The following is a 19,694-nucleotide window of genomic DNA, read 5'->3' as shown; positions in this document are numbered from 1 at the left end:
TGGATGGTGACTGAACAAAGATGACTCTGCTGCTGGAGATAAAAGCAGATGAAGGCATTGTCAGAAAGAAGTACTGTGATCTCTGTAATTGGTAATAAATACCTGGGAGTGTTGCACATTATTCAGCACTTGTCATGAAAAGATATTTAACATACTTGGTCTGCTTTAATGAGATAAGGAATTGAAAATATGTATGCAGGTCGGGAGTTATGACTTCAGTGCCTCTGTGCTTGTTCTGAGCACTAGCTCATAAAGTAAAACCCAAAGCCTGCATGTTAAAGACAAGTTGGCAGTTTCTGTTCCTATATTCTATTCTGACAGGTGCCCTTTAAAGGGGGAGCGAGTTAAAAAGCGGCTGCATGTTAATTGGAATGGCTTTTGACTTCTGTCGCGTTTAGCTCTTCTTTCGATATTCTCTTCCCTTTCTGCCAGAGGGGGTCTCTGTTATAAAGTGTTTCAGACCCCTGATGCTGAAAATGTTGAATAATGCATCTTTAATGGCAAAGTTCCACTTTTTCCCCAATCTATTTTTAATACTGCACGCACTTTATCACTCTCATTACTAGAGTTCAGTCTTGCCTTTAGCTAGGGAAGTGGTTTTCTAGAGCTCATACATTTTAACTTGTAAAAACTGCAAACTCTTTAAAAAGTAAATGTTGCCTGAAACCAGCTCAAAACCGTCTAGAGATTTTAGAGAGTGTAGTTTGAACTTCAAAATAAAACCCCTTGTACTGATTCAGAATTGGAGATATGTGAGAGGGGCAGTCCACCCAAAATGGTTACTTTATTACCTGAGGGCTCTCATGTCTGTTGGGGTGGAATTCTGCACTTTATATTTTGAAGAACACAAAGCAGGAACACCTCAAGCATGGAGAAAAAAAAAGCTTGGCACTGTGACCAGAGGATTTCACCACTGGTGTTTCAAAGCTATACAAAATGCCACCAATTTTCCACTGTTTGCTGAAATATCACTTTTGGGTGGACAGACCTGCGCTTTATCAATGTACACCCCTGGTACCTAACTCGTGGTCTGCCAGCCTTCTACGTGCTGCCAGCGTCGCCTTTAGCTGTGCTGACTGCTTTGAGTGCTGGCAAACAGTCCATTCAAAATTAATTGTCCGCCTTATCACAGTACGCCTCGACACACAAACATGTACGAATAAATGCTATTACGTGACCCTCTATAGATTTTGGAGGCCACACTCAAAGCCAGCATTTGACCACCAATTTAGACCGCAGCAACGACAAAATTTCCAAGCTCACTTACCAGCCAGTCTGCAACAAACCAAATTGTCCTGTCTAACAGTTCACACTAAAAACAAGGGGTTTAGTTTGCACACATTTGCGAATACATGCGTAAGCTGCAGCGGCCACGTCACGGCACCCCATTGTACTGTCGCCCTAACTATAATTTTGAGAATCTCCTGAGCTGTAGCACATATATAAGAATGGAAAGATTAAAGGGGTTGTAAAGTCCTTATTGTTTTTCACCTTAATGCATTCTATGTCACCAGATCTCAATCCAATAGAGCACCTTTTGGGATGTGGTGGAACGGGATATTCGCATGCTGCCCCGTGCTGGAGCTCAGTTTCAGGGTCTTGGCAATCTTCTTTTAGCCTAGGCCATCTTTATGTACAGCAACAATTCTTTTTTTTTTTCAGATCCTCAGAGTTCTTTGCCATGAGGTGCCATGTTGAACTTCCAGTGACCATTATGAGAGAGTGAGAGCGATAACACCACATTTAGCACACCTGCTCCCCATTTAAACTTGATACCTCACTTTTTTTGCCAGCAGTTTAGACATTAATGGCTGTGTGTTTTTATTTTGAAGGGACAGCAAATTTACACTGTTATATAAGCTGTACATTCCCTACTTTACATTGTAGCAAAGTGTAATTTCTTCAGTGTTGTTATATGAAAAGATATAATATACTTATAAAAATTGAAAGGGTTGTACTCACTTTTGTGAGATACTGTATATTCACTGCTCAAAATAATTAAAGGAACACTTTGAAAACACATCAGATCTTAATGGGGAAAAATATGCTGGATAGCTATACTGATATGGACTGCGTAATGTGTTAGGAATGAAAGGATGCCACATGGTTTGATGGAAATGAAAATGATCAACCTACAGAGGGCTGAACTTAGACACCCCAAAAATCAAAGTGAAAAAATTTTGCAGCAGGCTAGTCCATTTTGCTGAAATTTTATTTCAACAACTCAAAATGGTACTCAGTAGTTTGTATAGCCCCCACGTGCTTATATGCATGCCTGAAAATGTCGGGGCATGCTCCTAATGATACGATGGATGGTGTCCTGGGGTATTTCCTCCCAGATCTGGACCAGGCCCTCACTGAGCTCCTGAACAGACTGAGGTGCAACCTGGCGGTATCGGATGGACCAAAACCTAATGTCCAAGAGGTGTTCTATTGGGTTTAGGTCAGGTGAGCTTGGGGGCCATTCAATGGTATCAATTCCTTCATCCTCCAGGAACTGGCTGCATACTCTCGCCATATTAGGCCAGGCTTGTCATGCACCAGGAGGAACCAAGGATCCACTGCACCAGTGTAGGTTCTGAAAATGGGTCCAAGAATTTTATCCAGTTGTCTAACCTGTAGAGTTCTGTGTGTCCCTCCATGGATATGCCTCCCCAGACCATCACTGATCCACCACCAAACTGGTCATGCTGAATGTTGTTACAGGCAGCATAATGTTCTCCACGGCTTCACCAAAACCCTTTCATATCTTTCACGTGCTCAGGGTAAACCTGTGGGTAAAAGCACAGTGCTCCAGTGGTGGACCTACCAATTCTGGTGTTCAGTGGCAAATGCCATTCGAGTTCCACGGTGCCCGACAGTCACCCTTATGAAATCTGTTTCTGATCATTTGGTCAGAGGTACATCCACATCCGGCTCTAGGGCTATTTAAGTACGTCATGCCTGTATGCAAATTATCCCCTGAAGAAGTTACATGTGGTCGTGACGTAACGCGTAGGGCAGAGCACCGGAAGTGACGTAGCAGAGAACGGGAAGGATTAGTCCTGCATCGGAGAAGCGCATTTGTAGCAGTTTGTATGTGAGTGGAAACTCACAAGCTTTTTTTGCTTAAATAATACAGTCTGACAATACTTCACTATATTGGCCCCTTTATTTCTGAGATCCGAGGCACCATCAGAGACCCCATAAATGGATCCCCATTAAGAAGGATTATACCGTCAGCCACCACCATCTCCTGTAACCAACATTTATATCCAGAGGAGGAGAGGAGAAAGGAGTGCACCCCCCGATAGATCTCAAAGGCACATTATTTAATACATGGAGGTGAGCATTTAGTACACCTAGGGGTCACGAGCACCGAAGAGCAGCCGTATGCACCAAGTGTATAGGTGGAAGAATATTTATTTTTAAACACAGAAGAGGAAGATTCACGTTCTTGTCACTATTTGGGACACTTGAGCACTTTATGATGCATGCAAGCATCTAATCACCATCGATTGCATTTTGAGATGCATATAGGCATCCATATCACAATTGCCATTTAGTGATATATAGTTTAGAAGAGGACACTAATTGGGCACAGAGCACTTTTTGATTCTTTCACTAATATTCTATATTTTTATATATTTTATCACTATAAGCACCTTTTGCTGTTGGGATATATATTTATATATTTGTCTATAATTTATGTGTATTACATGCTTTATTATGATTTTACACATCCATCAACATTATCACTTGATTGTTTGATTATATGAATTATTTATACACTAGTGGAATTATTTATTTATTTTTTCATCACTTTATAACTTTACATTGCACATAACCTTGAAGCGCAGTACTCCCCCCCCCCCCCCCCCCGCCCTTTCTTATCTCAAACCTGCACTTGTCTGTTAAAAGCACAGTGCTCCAGCGGTGGACCTACCAATTCTGGTGTTCAGTGGCAAATGCCATTCGAGTTCCACGGTGCCCGACAGTCACCCTTATGCAATCTGTTTCTGATCGTTTGGTCAGAGGTATTCACACCAGTGGCCTGTTGGAGGTAATTTTGTAGGGCTCTGGTACTGCTCATCCTTGCACAAAGGAGCAGATACTGGTTCTTCTGATGGGTTAAGGCAGGGCTTGACAAATTTGCTTGAAATCTAGGAGCCAGCTTAAAAGGTTAAGAGCCAATTTTTTTTTTCGCGCATGCAGAATGGCCAGCTTCTGTCGGACCGGTTGCCATACACATGAGCTCAATAGCGGCCAGTTTTTAATGAACCGGCTGATGTTGCCCAGCTTTCGACCCACGTGCACTTGGTATACTTCTTTGAGAGATATTAAAGGAGCACTCCAACCACCATGACCACTTCAGTGATTTGAAGTGGTCATGGTGGTAGGAGTCAGAAACTTTGTACATGCTGGGTTATTTACAATTATGTGCTGGGGGCTAGTTGCACCCCTAGCACATGTGACTTACTGCTGGCTGGTACTGCTAGAGGTTACTGCTGGTTGGTACTGCTAGAGGTTACTGCTGGTTGGTACTGCTAGAGGTTACTGCTGGTTGGTACTGCTGGCGGGTACTGCTGTGGGTACTGTTGGCTGGTACTGCTGTGGTTACTGCTGGCAGGAAATGCTGGCAGAGAGTGTGAGGAGCCGCTCTGGAGGAAACATGCAGAGCCGATGCTTCCTGTATCTCACAGGTGGAGTGCATTTGATATTACTCAGCCTGGGACAGGATGGAGCCGGAACTATACAGGAAGCATCTGTTCCATTCTGTCACATCTGGCACAGGCAGCAGGGACATCGTGTGGCACTTGTGGGTGTCTGGGAGACACCTGCACCTCACGGGAGACTTGGGTTGACTGGCCACAAGGCACCAGGCTGCTAATTCTAGTCGCCAATGTGACCCGGCACCTTGACTTTGTCGAGCCCTGGGTTAAAGACCTTCTATGGACCTGTCCAGCTCTCCTAGAATAACTGCCTGTCTCCTGGAATCTCCTCCATGCTCTTGAGACTGTGCTGGGAGACACAGCAAACCTCCTGGCAATGGTACATATTAATGTGTCATCCTGGAGGAGTTGGACTGCCTGTGTAACCTTTTCACTTAGGGGTGTACTCACTTTTGTTGCCAGTGGTTTAGACCTTAATGGCTGTGTGATTTTGAGGGGACAGTAAATTTACACTGTTATACAAGCTGCACATTCACTACTTTACATTGTAGCAAAGTGTCATTTCTTCAGTGTTGTCACATGAAAAGATATAATAAAACATTTACAAAAATGTGAGGGGTGTACTAACTTTTTTGAGATACTGTGTGTGTGTGTGTGTGTGTATGTATATACTATATATAATATAATCCTCTAGACTAGATTGTTAGCTCTAACGAGCAGGGCCCTCTAGTTCCTCCTGTTTTGAACTGTATTGTAACTGTATTGTCTTCCTTCACATTGTAAAGCGCTGCGCAAACTGTTGGCGCTATATGAATCCTGTATAATAATAATAATAATAATAGACAACCCCTCCACCCACACTCTGGTCATGAATTAAGTTCTCTTTATTCTAAAGGGCTGTTGCTGTATAAGCTTTATGTCTGTTTAAGCCCCCGTTCACACTAAGGCGACCTGTGAGGCGACCTGGTCGCCTCACAGGTCGCCGTAGGTCGCCTCCCATAGGGAAGCTGCGGACCCGTTCTAATAGGAGCGACACAAGTCGCTCAGACTTAGAAAAAGGGTCCGGAGCTTCTTTGGGGCGACCAGGAGGCGACCGCCATAGACTTCAATGCTATGAAGTCCGTGGCGGCCGCTCCGAGGTCACGGCGCGAAGTAGCGTCGCCTGCATGTGAACGGGGGCTAACAGTGCTTTGTTTAGAGATAGATACAGAAAAATCCATGACTAGCAAGGTAAGAAGCCAAAACATGTAAGCCCAGACATAAACTGTGATATCATGAGCTTACAAACTAGTGGATTCCTGAGTGAAATAGGTTTATATAAATGGAACTATTTCTATGTAAAATGGAAACCAAGCATAGTTTTGTTATAATTTTACAACCATATAAACTAGGGATGCACCGATACCATTTATTTTACGAGTACAACTACTGATACTTCTTTTTTTTTTTTTTTTTTCTTTTTGTACTTACACAGAAGAATATGATCCGAAGCAAACACAGTGACGTACCTTCATCCCCAGTGGTTAATGCAAATAGAAAACAGAGGTTGTTGGACTTTAAATGAGGCAGGTCACGAACTAAGATATACAAAAATATCATCTAAACGTAATAACTTATTATACATACAGTAATTGATACAAATATTGACAGCAGTTACAAATATGGTGCAGACATGTATACAAAAAAGGCTGACACAAAAAAATACATATAGTAAAGACATTGTTATAATAGTAATAAGATATATTCCGTAAAAAAGTACAGGGTCGTCACTAAATAGACGAAATCTCCCAAAAAAAAAAAAAAAAAAAAATTTGCCTCTTCCCTTACACTTGTCGGCATCAAAAATATACCCAGCATCTGGGGGGGGAAGAAATGAACACGTCTGGGCAGATGTCTGATCCAGGGCCATGGCAAGGATTAACCATGCTGCCCTGATGCATTCATTTCTCCCCCCCCCCCCCCCCAGATGCTGGGTATGTTTTTGATGCCGACATGTGTAAGTGATGAGGCAAATTTCTTTTTTTTTTTTTTAGATTTTGTGTATTTTTATACAAACCCACATATTATACATTTACATATTATACATTTACATTTATTGTAATTCTTGGGCTTTAAGCTCCCGATGAGTGGACAGGGATCCACAAAACGCGTAGAGCTACTTAGATGCATAGATGCAACATTTAGTGACGACCATGTACTTTTTTTACTGAATATATCTTATTACTATTATGACAATGTATTATGACAATGTCTTTGCTATATGTATTTTTTGTGTCAGCCTTTTTTGTATACATGACGTTTAGATTCTATTTTTGTATATCTCAGTTGGTGACCTGCTTCATTTAAAGTCCCACGACCTCTGTTTTCTGTTTTTTTTTTTGTACTTGTTGTTACCGAATACCTACCACAACTGTTTTGTTTATACTTTAGCTGTCAGCAATGGTACAAAGCATTGAACAGTTGTTTACTAAATCTATTTTAAAATTTTGCGTTTTTTTCCTATTTGAAACGTGTAAATATATGTTAAGTGCCGGGTCACACTTGCGCGATGCGGGAAGGCTGCGAATTCGCAGCCTGTTCCCGCATCGCAAACGCACATCTGGCAGTTCACACTGCCATATGCGATACGCTGGGGGTGTCAATGAAATGTTAACGACACCCCCAGTTTGATCGCATATCGCAGTGCGATCTGACAGTTCGCACAGGATCGGATCGCACAAGTGTGAACCACTGTGCGATCCGATCCTGATGCGGCTGAAAAAATGCCTCATGTGCGTGTTTGGTGCGGGTGCAGTGCGAATTTAGCCATACAAAGTGTATGGCTGAATTCGCACTGCACATCCGATCGCATGTAATGAAGGAGCAGTGCGCTTCGATATTACATGCGATCGCCGCACACGCGGAAGTGTGAACCGGCACTTAAGGTGTAAAAATATCAGCAAACAAAGTTTTAATTATTAAAAGTTTATAAAATGGAAGTGAACAGGAAAATAATAATTAAATGTTGGAGAATAAAGAGTTAAGGCTAATTATAGAAAGTTAAAGCTTAAGGGGTTAAACAAAGGAACATTTAATATAAAATGAATAAAAATGTTTTGTTTTTGTTTTTTTTTTAATTGCCCGGTTGCTTTAAACTGACTTAATCTGCAGATCGAAGTGATCTGTAGATGAAGAAAAACAGTAGGATACAAAAAGAAACCATGTTTCTTTTTATCTTTTTCAGCTGGGCAACGTTGTTGATAAACATTACCTGGCTGCTTTCCTGGGACTTCAGTTTACACTTCAGCTGTCAACTGGGGAACCCCACTGACAGCTGAATGAGTCATCAGTGTTTTTTCTTCTTTTTTTTTTTTTTAACTTTTTAACTTTTCAGCAGTCAGCAGAGAAATCCCGCTGACAGCTTAAAGAAATGAGCCTGAAAGTATTGGTTTCAGGTATTGGTGCATTTGCACGAGTACTGATACTCATGCAAATGCTTAGTATCAGCACCAATATCAGTATCGGTGCAACCCTAGTATAAACCACTTTCTAACCAGCATCTGGCTATATTGTTTAGCCACACTTCTCTACCTTTTCATGTCATAGTTGCCAGCTGTGAACTAGGAAATGGACCTTCCCATAAAACCATTCTGGATTTGTATTTTAGCCCATCCAGGCTTGATATATACACATCTCCAATGTTGTACTCTCCCCAATGTTGTACTCTCAAAAGAATCCCCTGATAGAGTACAACATTGGGGATACAGTAGTCACAGACAGGAGATACATTTCCACCTGGTTTAGAAAATTCACCAATTACTATAGGGTGTCGGCTGCAAAGGCAGCAGGAAGGTGTAAAGAAGTTGAAAGGCCTTCAGCTGTTCAGAATGAGGAAGTTAAGGCCTCTATAATTTGTCCAAAGGAAGGATTGCTGCCTCCTGACGCTGTGTGAAGCTGGGGAGAGGAGGACAGTCAGATGTGTGCCTCCCGACGCTGTGTGAGCATGGGAGAAGACCTCCTGGAGCGATGTGCGCTGAGGAGGGTAAAAAGTGTGAAGACTTCTCAAGGTGAGAAAATGAACTGTTTGCTATGTGAAGAGACAAGCAAAGGAATGGTTGCTATGTGAAGAGACAAGCAAAGGAATGTGTTCTATGTGAAGAGAAAAGGGACATGTTCAATGGACATTTGTTGTGTGAAGAGAAAAACATGGACTATTGAGTGTCTGCTGTAGGATCAGCAAAGTTTGCCCAACAGTAGGTTGGAGACAGACTCCGTAGGTAGGTTCCTGTATGTGAGAAGGTAGCCTCCCACAGTGGCAAGGATTTATTTTGTGTTTTATTTTATTTTTGATGTTTTTGCTGCATGCACTTGTTTGAAGAAATTGGAAGAATAAAACCATACACTTGTTTGCAACCACTTCTCGGCTATATCCCTGTGTAACGAACCCCAAAGGGGGTCATCCACACCCGCCACGAGCTAATCCCTCACAATTGGAACAGGTTAATTTTTTTAAGTGTAACTCCAGCCAAAAAAATAATTAATTTTTTTTGATTGCATAGGGAAGAGTTAACACTCCTGTAATGCTCGTTTTACTGTCTGTGCCCCTGGTCAGAAGATTTCACCTCACTTTCTGTCCCTATCACAATTGGATTTTGAAAATGTCGGGTTGTCGTGGAAACAAGGATTGACGTTTAAAGCTTTAGTGGAGTCACCTTTCTCCCATGATAACTCTTACAGGAGTGAATTTCTCTTCTTAGAGGTAGATTTCTTCTCACTACCTCTTGTCTCTCTCCGTTAGTAAGTATGAGTCGTTTGTAAGTCGGATGTTTGTAACCCGGGGACTGCCTGTATATTATAGGTCTTTAGTGAGACCTCATTTAGAATACTGTATCCAGGTCTGGAGACCTCACTTCCAAAAAGGTATTGATAAAATTGAAAAATAAAAGAAAGCTCTCTGAAGAAGGTGTCTTGACTCCCGAAACGCGTTAGTGGTCGCATCTTAAAGGACATGTTCCAGCACACCTGTGACGGGAATTTGTAACACAATTTTATTTCTTCATTTTTATTAAAATTTTATACAGTACCACTGGTAATGCACTAGGTGTTTGCACCTCCTTTCCTTTCTTTTATGTCCCCGAATTGGAGTTCCCTTCCTGAGGAGAGCAGCACGCCAGTCTTCCCCTTCAAAGTGAGCGCTTGGCTGAATTATTTGTATTGATAAAATAGAGTCCAGAGACGGGTAACAATAATAATGAAAGGTTTGGGGGATACAACATATCGAAAGCGACTTCAGGAACATAATATGTAGTCTGGAGGAAAGAAAGGAAAGGGGAGATATGATTGAAACCTTTAAATACATCAAGGGGGTGAATAAGGTTCAGCAGGGCAGTTTTTTTAATATGAAACCAAAATCAAGAACACGGGAACATGACCTCAAACTAACTGGGGGAAAGTTTAAAACTTATCTTAGAAAGTATTATTTTACTGCAAGGGTAGTTGATGCTTGGAATAAAACTTCCAGCAGAGGTAGTGAGACAGTCGACAGTAAATGGCTTCAATCATGCTTGGGACAAACCTAGATCTACACTACCACAATAAAGTTAACAACAAAAAACAAACCCAAAAAACAAATAAAAATGGGCAGACTCTATGGACTACTTGGTCTTTTTCTGCTGTCACTTTTTTATGTTTCGATCTCTGCCTTGTCTGGCAGTTTAAACTTTATTTTTCTCTGTGGAGGTTCAGCAACACTTACAGGTCCTTGTCCGGCCTCCATCAAGTTACTGGACAGTGACAGGACAAGCAGCAGACTGATGAGCTCATCTCCCTTTTATTCTTTTGTCTCCTCCTACATGCATGTTTCCTATGAGCAGTGCACATGTTCAATGCAGCACAATAGACTGGCTCCTTGGCCTGCTGCTCTCTTACCACTCTGAGCTCTGCTGTACAGGGACAGCAACAGACTAATAACAGGTCAATTCTAGATACTGGCACTGCTTGCATTTAAAATATATTTAATGAAGTATACAGATATGAATATGTGTGTGACTTGTACCTGCATGAGGTTTAGCTTTAATTTGATTTTGCCTACTAAGTGAACCTGCAGTCTATACAAATATGGTAGTGCCATCACTATGTCATAGGAGGAACACCCAGGTGCTTGCACAGCACTTTATGTATATTTGTATGAGACCTCAGACCCATAATTCTGGGGTGACCTCTGGTATGCAGACAGAAATTTTCCAGTCCGTCACTCTATGGCCCTGCTTGGCGCCTCATAGCTTTTTATTGAAAATGTCCCCCCACCAGCTTGTCTTCATAGTGTAGCAGCCCTATTTATTCTTATGGATCAGCCATACTCAGTCAGGTGGCCGGAGGTGTGTGTGTATATATATATATATATATATATATATATATATATATATATATATACATACACACACACACACACACACACAGCTGCAAGAAAAAGTATCTGACCCCTTTGGAATGATATGGATTTCTGCACAGATTGGTCATTAAAATGTGATCTGATGATCATCATCATCTAAGTCACAACAATAGACAACCACAATCTGCTTAAACTAATAACAAAGAATGAAATGTTGCCATGTTTTTATTGAACACACCATGTAAATATTCTCAGTGCAGGTGGAAAAAGTATGTGAACCCTTGGATTTAATAACTGTTTGAACCTCCTTTGGCAGCAATAACTTCAACCAAACGTTTCCTGTAGTTGCAGATTAGATGTGCACAACCGTCAGGAGTAATTCTTTACCATTCCTCTTTACAGAACTGTTTCAGTTCAGCAATATTCTTGGGATGTCTGGTGTGAATCGCTTTTTTGAGGTCATGCCACAGCATCTCAATCGGGTTGAGGTCAGGACTCTGACTGGGCCACTTCAGAAGGCGTATTTTCTTCTGTTTAAGCCATTCTGTTCTTGATTTACTTCTATGCTTTGGGTCATTTTCCTGTTGTAACACCCATCTTCTGTTGAGCTTCAGCTGGTAGACAGATGGCCTTAAGTTCTCCTGCAAAATGTCTTGATAAACTTGGGAATTCATTTTTTCTTCGATGATAGCAATCCGTCCAGGCCCTGATGCAGCAAAGCAGCCCCAAACCATGATGCCCCCACCACCATACTTCACAGTTGGGATGAGGTTTTGATGTTTGTGTGCTGTGCCTCTTTTTCGCCACATATAGTGTTGTGTGTTTCTTCCAAACAACTCAACTTTGGTTTCATCTGTCCACAGAATATTTTGCCAGTACTGCTGTGGAACATCCAGGTGCTCTTGTGCAAACTGTAAACGTGCAGCAATGTTTTGTTTGGACAGCAGTGGCTTCCTCTGTGGTATCCTCCCATGAAATCCATTCTTGTTTAGTGTTTTACGTATTGAAGATTCGCTAACAGGGATGTTAGCATTTACCAGTGACTTTTGTAAGTCTTTCGCTGACGCTGTATGATTCTTCTTCACCTTATTGAGCAGTCTGAGCTGTGCTCTTGCAGTCATCTTTACAGGAGGGCCACTCCTAGGAGAGTAGCAGCAGTGCTGAACTTTCCATTTATAGACAATTTGTCTTACCGTGGACTGATGAACAGCAAGGCTTTTGGAGATACTTTTATAACCCTTTCCAGCTTTATGCAAGTCAACAATTCTTAATCGTAGGTCTGAGAGCTCTTTTGTGCGAGGCATCATTCACATCAGGCAATGCTTCTTGTGAAAAGCAAACCCAGAACTGGTGTGTGTTTTTTATAGGGCAGGGCAGCTGTAACCAACACCTCCAATCCCATCTCATTGATTGGACTCCAGTTGGCTGACATCTCACTCCAATTAGCTCTTGGAGATGTCATTAGTCTAGGGGTTCACATACTTTTTCCACCTGCACTGTGAATGTTTACATGGTGTGTTCAATAAAAACATGGCAACATTTCATTCTTTGTGTGTTATTAGTTTAGGCAGACTGTGATTGTCTATTGTTGTGACTTAGATGATGATCTGATCACATTTTATGACCAATTTGTGCAGAAATCCATATCATTCCAAAGGGTTCACATTCTTTTTCTTGCAGCTGTGTGTGTGTGTGTGTGTATATGTGTGTTTATATGTATGTGTGTGTATATATATATATATATATATATATATATATATATATATATATATATATATATATATATATATATAATGTGATGTTGTCGTAACAAGACCTTGTATATAATATAACAAATATTTGCAATAATAATAATTACAATTATACAGGATAATGCACCAAACTGTCTACGTAGATAGAATTTGTGCAGAACTTGTAATACTAGGTGTGGTGGTAGTCTTTGATTTTAAAGGGTCCTTTTGGATGATCCTGTATATATTTTAAAACAGCATGTGCTAGAGGGGCTCCTCTGTCCCCATAATGTATCCACGTATAACAGCCTTGTTTTGTACATCGTGCTTGACCTATTATTTGTACATTTTGACATGTTTATTCTTGGAAAATTAATAAAAATGTATTTGTTAAAAAAAAAAAAAACAGCATGTGCTGAGATAAGTGTGTTTTTTTTTTTTTTTTTTTACAAAAGAAAAAGGTTCCTGTGTATTGGGTACATTCATCACAAAGGTTATTGGACCTCTTAATAGAATCCATGACAATTAGATTATCATTCTTTGTTTAGGAGGATCAGATACAGCGGAAAAAAAGAGAGGAAAGGCTGGAGCAGATGCGACATAACATTCAACTGAAATTTGCTTCAAAGAGAAAGGTAAGAACTTTAAGAAAATGGTGAAAAAATTTACTTTACTGCAAATTTGTGCCAAAGATTTGAAGGAAGCAGCTTTTACCTGGCACTCACTGGTTTCCATCCAGAAATGGAAGCATCTATGGCCCAGCGCCTGGAAGTGGTGATAATTGTAGGGCATCGCTTTGTAGTTATATGCATTGTGATGTTCCTTTCCAGAGCTGACATCCATATTGAAAATCAGTGTGTCTATTGAGATTTCTTCTCACTTCCTTTTGAGGAGAGGAAGTGATGGGATATCTCTCCAATTAGGACTTGAACAAAATTACATTTTTAGTAGTATAATGCCTGGTACACATGATGAGATTAACGGACGAATGATCTTTTTTTTTTTTTTTTTTTTTTTTCCCTGCATGCTAGTTTTCTATCGAAAATTAAGAGTTTACTAAAGTTACGAAAATTCCCGTACAGCATAATAAAAATTCAGAAGTGATGTAATGTCTTTTTAGTGTATTTGTATTGTAATTACAACTGTACTGATTAAACAAAAATCGTATGATCTGGTATCGTACGAGAGAATGTTTTGTGCTTGTCCCATCAGATATTTTCACATGAACTGTCGTGATCGGCTCTCGAAAGCTGTCTACTGACCATCCAATTATTGTATGATTGATTCGAAATCCATATTTTTGGTACGATTTTCTGATCGTGTATACTTGCCTATAGGCAGAATGAGAACTTCTAAAAGTGTTTATATTGCTCTCCATGCCTTCTGTCCCAGTGGCAACCAAACCACTTATTTCTTGCATGGGAGTCGTAGGGTGAGGAAATGAGGGAATAACTCCCCAAAGGGGTCTAAATAAAACAAAGAACTAATGTGACTGGTACTGAACTAATATTGTTTTGAGGAGAGCTATTAAAATGAAAAATAGTGCTTTAAAGTGGTTTTAAAGGCATTCTATTCTGTACAGGAACGTAAAAACCTTCTGCATGCAGCTTCCCTCGCAGCCCCCCCATACAATCCTGAGCCTGATATTGATCAAGCGGTATCAAAAGAACTGAGGCCCTCCTGGATCTCTTGATCCTCATTGGCTCAGATATAGCAGCAAATGCTATTGGCTCCTGCTGCTGTCAATCAGAGCCAGTGAAGAGGGAGGGGGTGGGGCCAAGCTCGCTTTGTGTGTCTTATGGACACACAGGATGGGGCCCGGGAGTGAGCATGCATTAGTGCCCCTTAGCAAACTGCTTGCTAGGGGGGCAAATGGGTGATGAGGGAGCCAGAAGCGCTGGCTGGGGACCCCAGAAGAGAAGGATCAGGCTGCTTTGTGCAAAACCATTCCACAGAGCATAACATGTTTGTTTTTTAAAACCCCCCAAAAAAATGAACCTTTATTACTTTAATATGTTATCTTAGAAACAGATTTTGCTTCGTATACTATTCTGGTTACATTTTGTGAAGTAGAAGCAGGCATATGTCAGGGCTGTTTTCTTTGCTATAACTTGCATAGTAATCAAAGTCCTGCCATGGCATTGGATATATGGTTTCTGCCAAGGGAGGAGCACTGTTCAGCCACTTAAAATCCAGCTCAGCCTGAACATCTCTTTTATAAGCCCCATTAGCAAAGACCATGTAACCAGTGTCACAGCTGTGGTCTTATGACCCCCTGCATTTGAGAAAATCCAGATTTCAATGTTAAATGCAGCCGCTTAATTTTTTAATATGTTTATCCACACATTTGGAGAACATTCAGGGCACTAAAAGCTGTGGTTTAATTTATATATGCTCTTGATTGCCAGGGGCTCCTCTTTTGCCAAAATAAGGTATGTGTAAACCCAATAACTAAAACCTCATGTAAGCTTGAACATGTTAATGTCATTAAATCTACAGCTTTCGTTAAACTATTCACTGGTGATCCTGCCATGAAGGTCCTTTTGCAGACACTTTCTGTTATAAGATGCCAATTCTCTGGCCCTATCTTGCTCTGTTGTCTTTCAATCTAGAATACAAGGGGCCTTTTTAACATAAGTGTCTCGGGCATAGTTGTTGCCACCATCGGGAATCCTGTATTGGGAAATGCCAGGCAGCCATTGCTGGAGTGCATGTGGTTTGGAAGTGGCTGCAAGAGATCAACAGCACTTAAATGTAACCAAGAATTAAAAAAAAAAAAAAAGGGGGGGGGGTACAAATAAAAGTGTAAATTGTTTGATACATCATGCACAAAACAAACTGTCGTTTAGTTAGGGTTTACATCAGCTTTAATGGTTTGATGTCAGCCTAGGATTACACATATTACACCATCTTAAAGCTTGTCTTATCTGTTAAATGTTAGTTTTTTAATCTTTTCTTTATATACAGTTCTTTATGAATATGCAAGCTCTGATCTCTTTTTTCTGCAGTAGTACTCCTGTTAAAATATGCATCCTGGATGCTTTGCTGGTCCTGCGGGATATTCTATGTGAGTGTGCAGGCTTTTATCTGCTGCTGCTTTTCTCGTATCTCCAGAGAGAGGAGGAAGATGAGACAATGCGCCTCTTGCAGCTCAGTCGGCAGATGCTCTCAGGAGGAGACGGCATGGACTTGGAGCATGGAGAGGAAGAGCTGATTCTCGCTGAATATGAGAGCGACGAGGACACAAAGAAGCAAGCAGAGTATGAAAATATATATATATATATATATATTTGGCAAATAGTGGCAAAATAGTCCAGTTGAATATGCATTTAAATGCATTTACATTTTTCACTGAGCTTTACTTAGTTTTCCTGCTGCATATAAATCACTATGTAGTTCTGTGCAATAAAATGGCTTTTTTGACCTTGGATGATGACTAAATAAACATGGCACATTGTTTCTGGACAGAAAACTAGATAAAGGGGTTGTCAGTGAGCGTACTATGATTTCTGTAAAGCTCCCCATACACCTTACAATCTAACTGTATAAACTCCTTTAAATCTACCAACAACTATGTAGCGCAGGAGTTTCCGGATTGGATATAAATTGAATCGATAGTCTGAATAGGTCCTCATTTGCTTTGTTTTTGTTAGAGACTGCTCAAGTGCACGGTGAGCCAAAAGCTGATCTCCAGGCAAATGGCTAAATACAGAGATAAAATGTATGTCTGGTAAGGAAGGAGACTTGATTGGACATTGGCAAAACAAAGCTTGAGGGCAGCCTATTGTATAACCCTTACCACTCCCATTATGTTTTTGCTAGTGTCCTTGAGAGAAGAAAACCTATTCTTACTTTTTTCTGCTTTTTATTAAGATACAGGGGTTGATTTGCTAAAACTGGAGAGTGCAAAATCTGGTACAGCTGTGCATGGTAGCCAATCAAGAAAAAGGCAAAGACTAGCAGCAAAGCATGCGCCTCTTGCAGGTTTCCTCCAGAATGGGGAAAAAACCCATATGCCAGAAATGCATCAAGAAAATGATGGCTAAAGAGTCACAGGGGACCAGCAGCATGCATTTCCTCCCTAAGCATGTGCTTCATATGAGGGAAAATGGCAGCCAGCTGGGCCAAAAATCTTTCTCCAAAGTGCAAAAGCAAACCTGTGGCAAAAGAATCCCTGGGAGTCCTAAAAGAATTAGGTCTCCTCTGTAAAAGAAGTTTGACACCTTCCTTTCCCTTCGGTCTGTGTGCAATCAGGTCTTTGGGCTTGATTTTGGTGTGGATCCTGCAACATATAATTGACTGGATCCTGGATAGCCTTCTATGCAAGGGCTGCATAGACAAACCTGTGCCTAATGACTGCTCATTATCACAAGCAGGTGTTGTACTTCTGACTGCTCTGGCCACATTTTCAGGCTCAGGTTGTCAGCAGCTTTAATTTACTACCAGGCCTGATCCGGGTAAGTGCCGGTGCACACTTATGCCCCGTACACACGTGCAGATTATCTGAAGACTTTTGTCTGCAGACTTACCAAAACCATATAATATGAGGTCAAACCTAAACACTTTCAATTTGTATGCAATCCGGCAGGCCCTTGCACTACATAGAAAAGGTAAATCTGAAGACAAAAGTCTTCAGATAATCTGCACGTGTGTACGGGGCATAAGGCCCCTTTCACACACTCCGTCTGTCGGACGGACTCCATTTTTCTCAGCGGGGGATCGATCCGCCGATCCCCCGCTGAGCAGGAGAATGACAGCTGTTCTCCGTGCTGTGTGCGGAGACACAGCTATCAGAGCCCCATACATCTCTATGGGGGAATCGGATGGGAACGGACCGTCGGTCCGTTCTCATCCGATCCGATCCGCTGGACGGAGGGTTTCCATCCGTCCAGATTTGACAGATTGAATCGGATGTCAGCGGACATGTCTCCGCTGACATCCGATGCGCCGTAGGGATGCATGGGGGGACCGTTCAGATTCGCTTAAAAAACTGACAGGCGGATCTGAACCTGTGTGAAAGAGCCCTTATGCGATCATTGCTCCTAAAATCACATGTGATGTCTGTGCGGTGCAAATTCAGCCATACAGTTTGTATAGATGAATTCGCACCGCAATCGCAGTGAACTAGCACAGGACCCTTTTTTTGGACCGCAGCAGAATCGGATCGCATGGTGGTTCACACCAGTGCAATCCAATTAATGTGCGAACTGTCAGATCGCACTGCGATATGCGATCTGATCTGGGGGTGTCGTTATCTTTGAATTGACACCCCCAGCATATCGCATATGGCAGTGTGAACTGCCTGTTCTGCGGATGCGATGCGGGAACACGCAGTATATTCGCAGTGTTCCTGCAGCACAATAGTGTGAACCGGGACTAAAGCTGGCCATGCATGTTCACTTATCTTGTGCAATTTTTCATTTGGATTTACCAAAGACCGCATGAAGTGGCTATATCGAGGGCAGGATCTCTGGTGGCTGTAGTTCAACTAGATTTCCTTTGTTTCGCAAATTAACGTTTCATGTCAAATTCGCATCTGTGCATTTCATAAACTATTGCTCCATCTATGCTGTGTTTCTAATCAGCCTTTTTTTAGAAGCAGGTTTTTTTTCAAAAGTTTCCGTATGATAGTGCACTATAATGAACGCTTTATCCTTGTGTGTTTTATATAACGAGGGTTCAGTTGTTTATATTGCATCACTGAATATATTCAGATGGTAATTACACATGTAGGGTCCAAGAGTCTTGGCTGCTAAAACTTCTGATGGTTCTGCAGTAGACAATGTCTTAATATGTTATTTTGTCTACATTTATGATATTGTTTGAACATTAACATGGACATGAAGTAGACTATTGAACATTCGCAACTAGATGTCCAGTACCGAAGTTCTCTTTGTCGCAGATCAAGGCTTTTACCAATTATCTGTTTTTATTTTGATACTACTGATGGTCTGCTTTGTGGGATGGGACTCATCCATATACGGGCCATGGTTTGGGAAGCTTTTATTATAAGCATACCCCTTTAACTCCGACTATATGCAGTTGGCAATATTTATTTTATTTATTTTTTTATTTCAGGTTCTTATATAGTATGGTTGTCTTTATACATAGACAACGCATGTGTGTGTGTGTGTGCGCCTGGTTTGGGGATCAGGCCTCTGGGCAGGAGCCTGACTGGGTTGTTTGTGTCCATGTATATAGAATGCCCAGGAGACCTAGCTCATGAGGCTTCATCCAGAAGATAATCATATCCTACACATTCAAGCATTGCCAGACACCTTCTCTGGGCCTGACACTGGTAGCTTATAGGACTTGATTCCGGTCCTCTAGCTTCAGGGGAATATGGTATATCACTTATCTCCTCAAAAGCAATTGTGTTTATGTAAACATTCCTCCAGTAGAGATGTCTTCAGGTTATGGCACTATATAAGAGGGTGTGCCTACACTAAAGGTGTGGGACCACTACATTATATCATCTCTATGTTCTATAAAATAGTATATCCCGGGCTAGGCTGCAGAGGCAGCCAGGTCATTCACATGATAATCTGCAGCACATTTTATGTGCAGTGTTTTATGGGTGTTTCAGCCTATCATTATTTGCTATCACTCGGACCTTATACCTGGCTGGGGTTGTTATGGCACTATACTCAAATATAGTCAATCTGTATCTTTTTATATGGCCCCTGAGCAGAAGTGAATCATAAGGCCCTTTCACTCTTGTCTGACTTGTCCTGCTACTTGGGACTGCAAGTCGCATGACAAGTCGAACTCTATTTCCAATGAGTACTGTTCGTGTCTGTGCCGCTTCGAGACGGTCCCTGCACTGCTTTAGCCCGGCCTTGGTGCATTTGGAGGTCTATAGACCTCAAGATTACACAGGCTTTGCTTCAGTATAGTCAAAATTGCACAACTTTTTGGTCGCACAAGGGCGGAAAGGACCTA

General features: G+C 41.4%; 1 protein-coding gene across 2 annotated transcripts in view; it reads left to right on the top strand.

Moving 5' to 3' along the window:
* The window catches only part of DDX11 (DEAD/H-box helicase 11), a 224,026-nt gene that overhangs the window by 24,628 nt on the left and 179,704 nt on the right, over positions 1-19,694 (top strand). For both annotated transcript variants that reach the window (XM_082257212.1, XM_082257211.1), the window contains exons 3-4: positions 13,301-13,387; positions 15,867-16,012. In XM_082257212.1, the coding sequence (XP_082113338.1) occupies positions 13,301-13,387; positions 15,867-16,012 (233 nt within the window). The remainder of the gene's footprint in view (positions 1-13,300; positions 13,388-15,866; positions 16,013-19,694) is intronic.

The sequence above is a fragment of the Pelophylax lessonae genome (genome assembly GCF_965119305.1).
Source record: "Pelophylax lessonae genome assembly, chromosome: 4".
NCBI classification, from domain to species: domain Eukaryota; kingdom Metazoa; phylum Chordata; class Amphibia; order Anura; family Ranidae; genus Pelophylax; species Pelophylax lessonae.
Note: the sequence above shows the minus strand (reverse complement) of the source record. Positions and strands in the feature narration are given on the sequence as shown.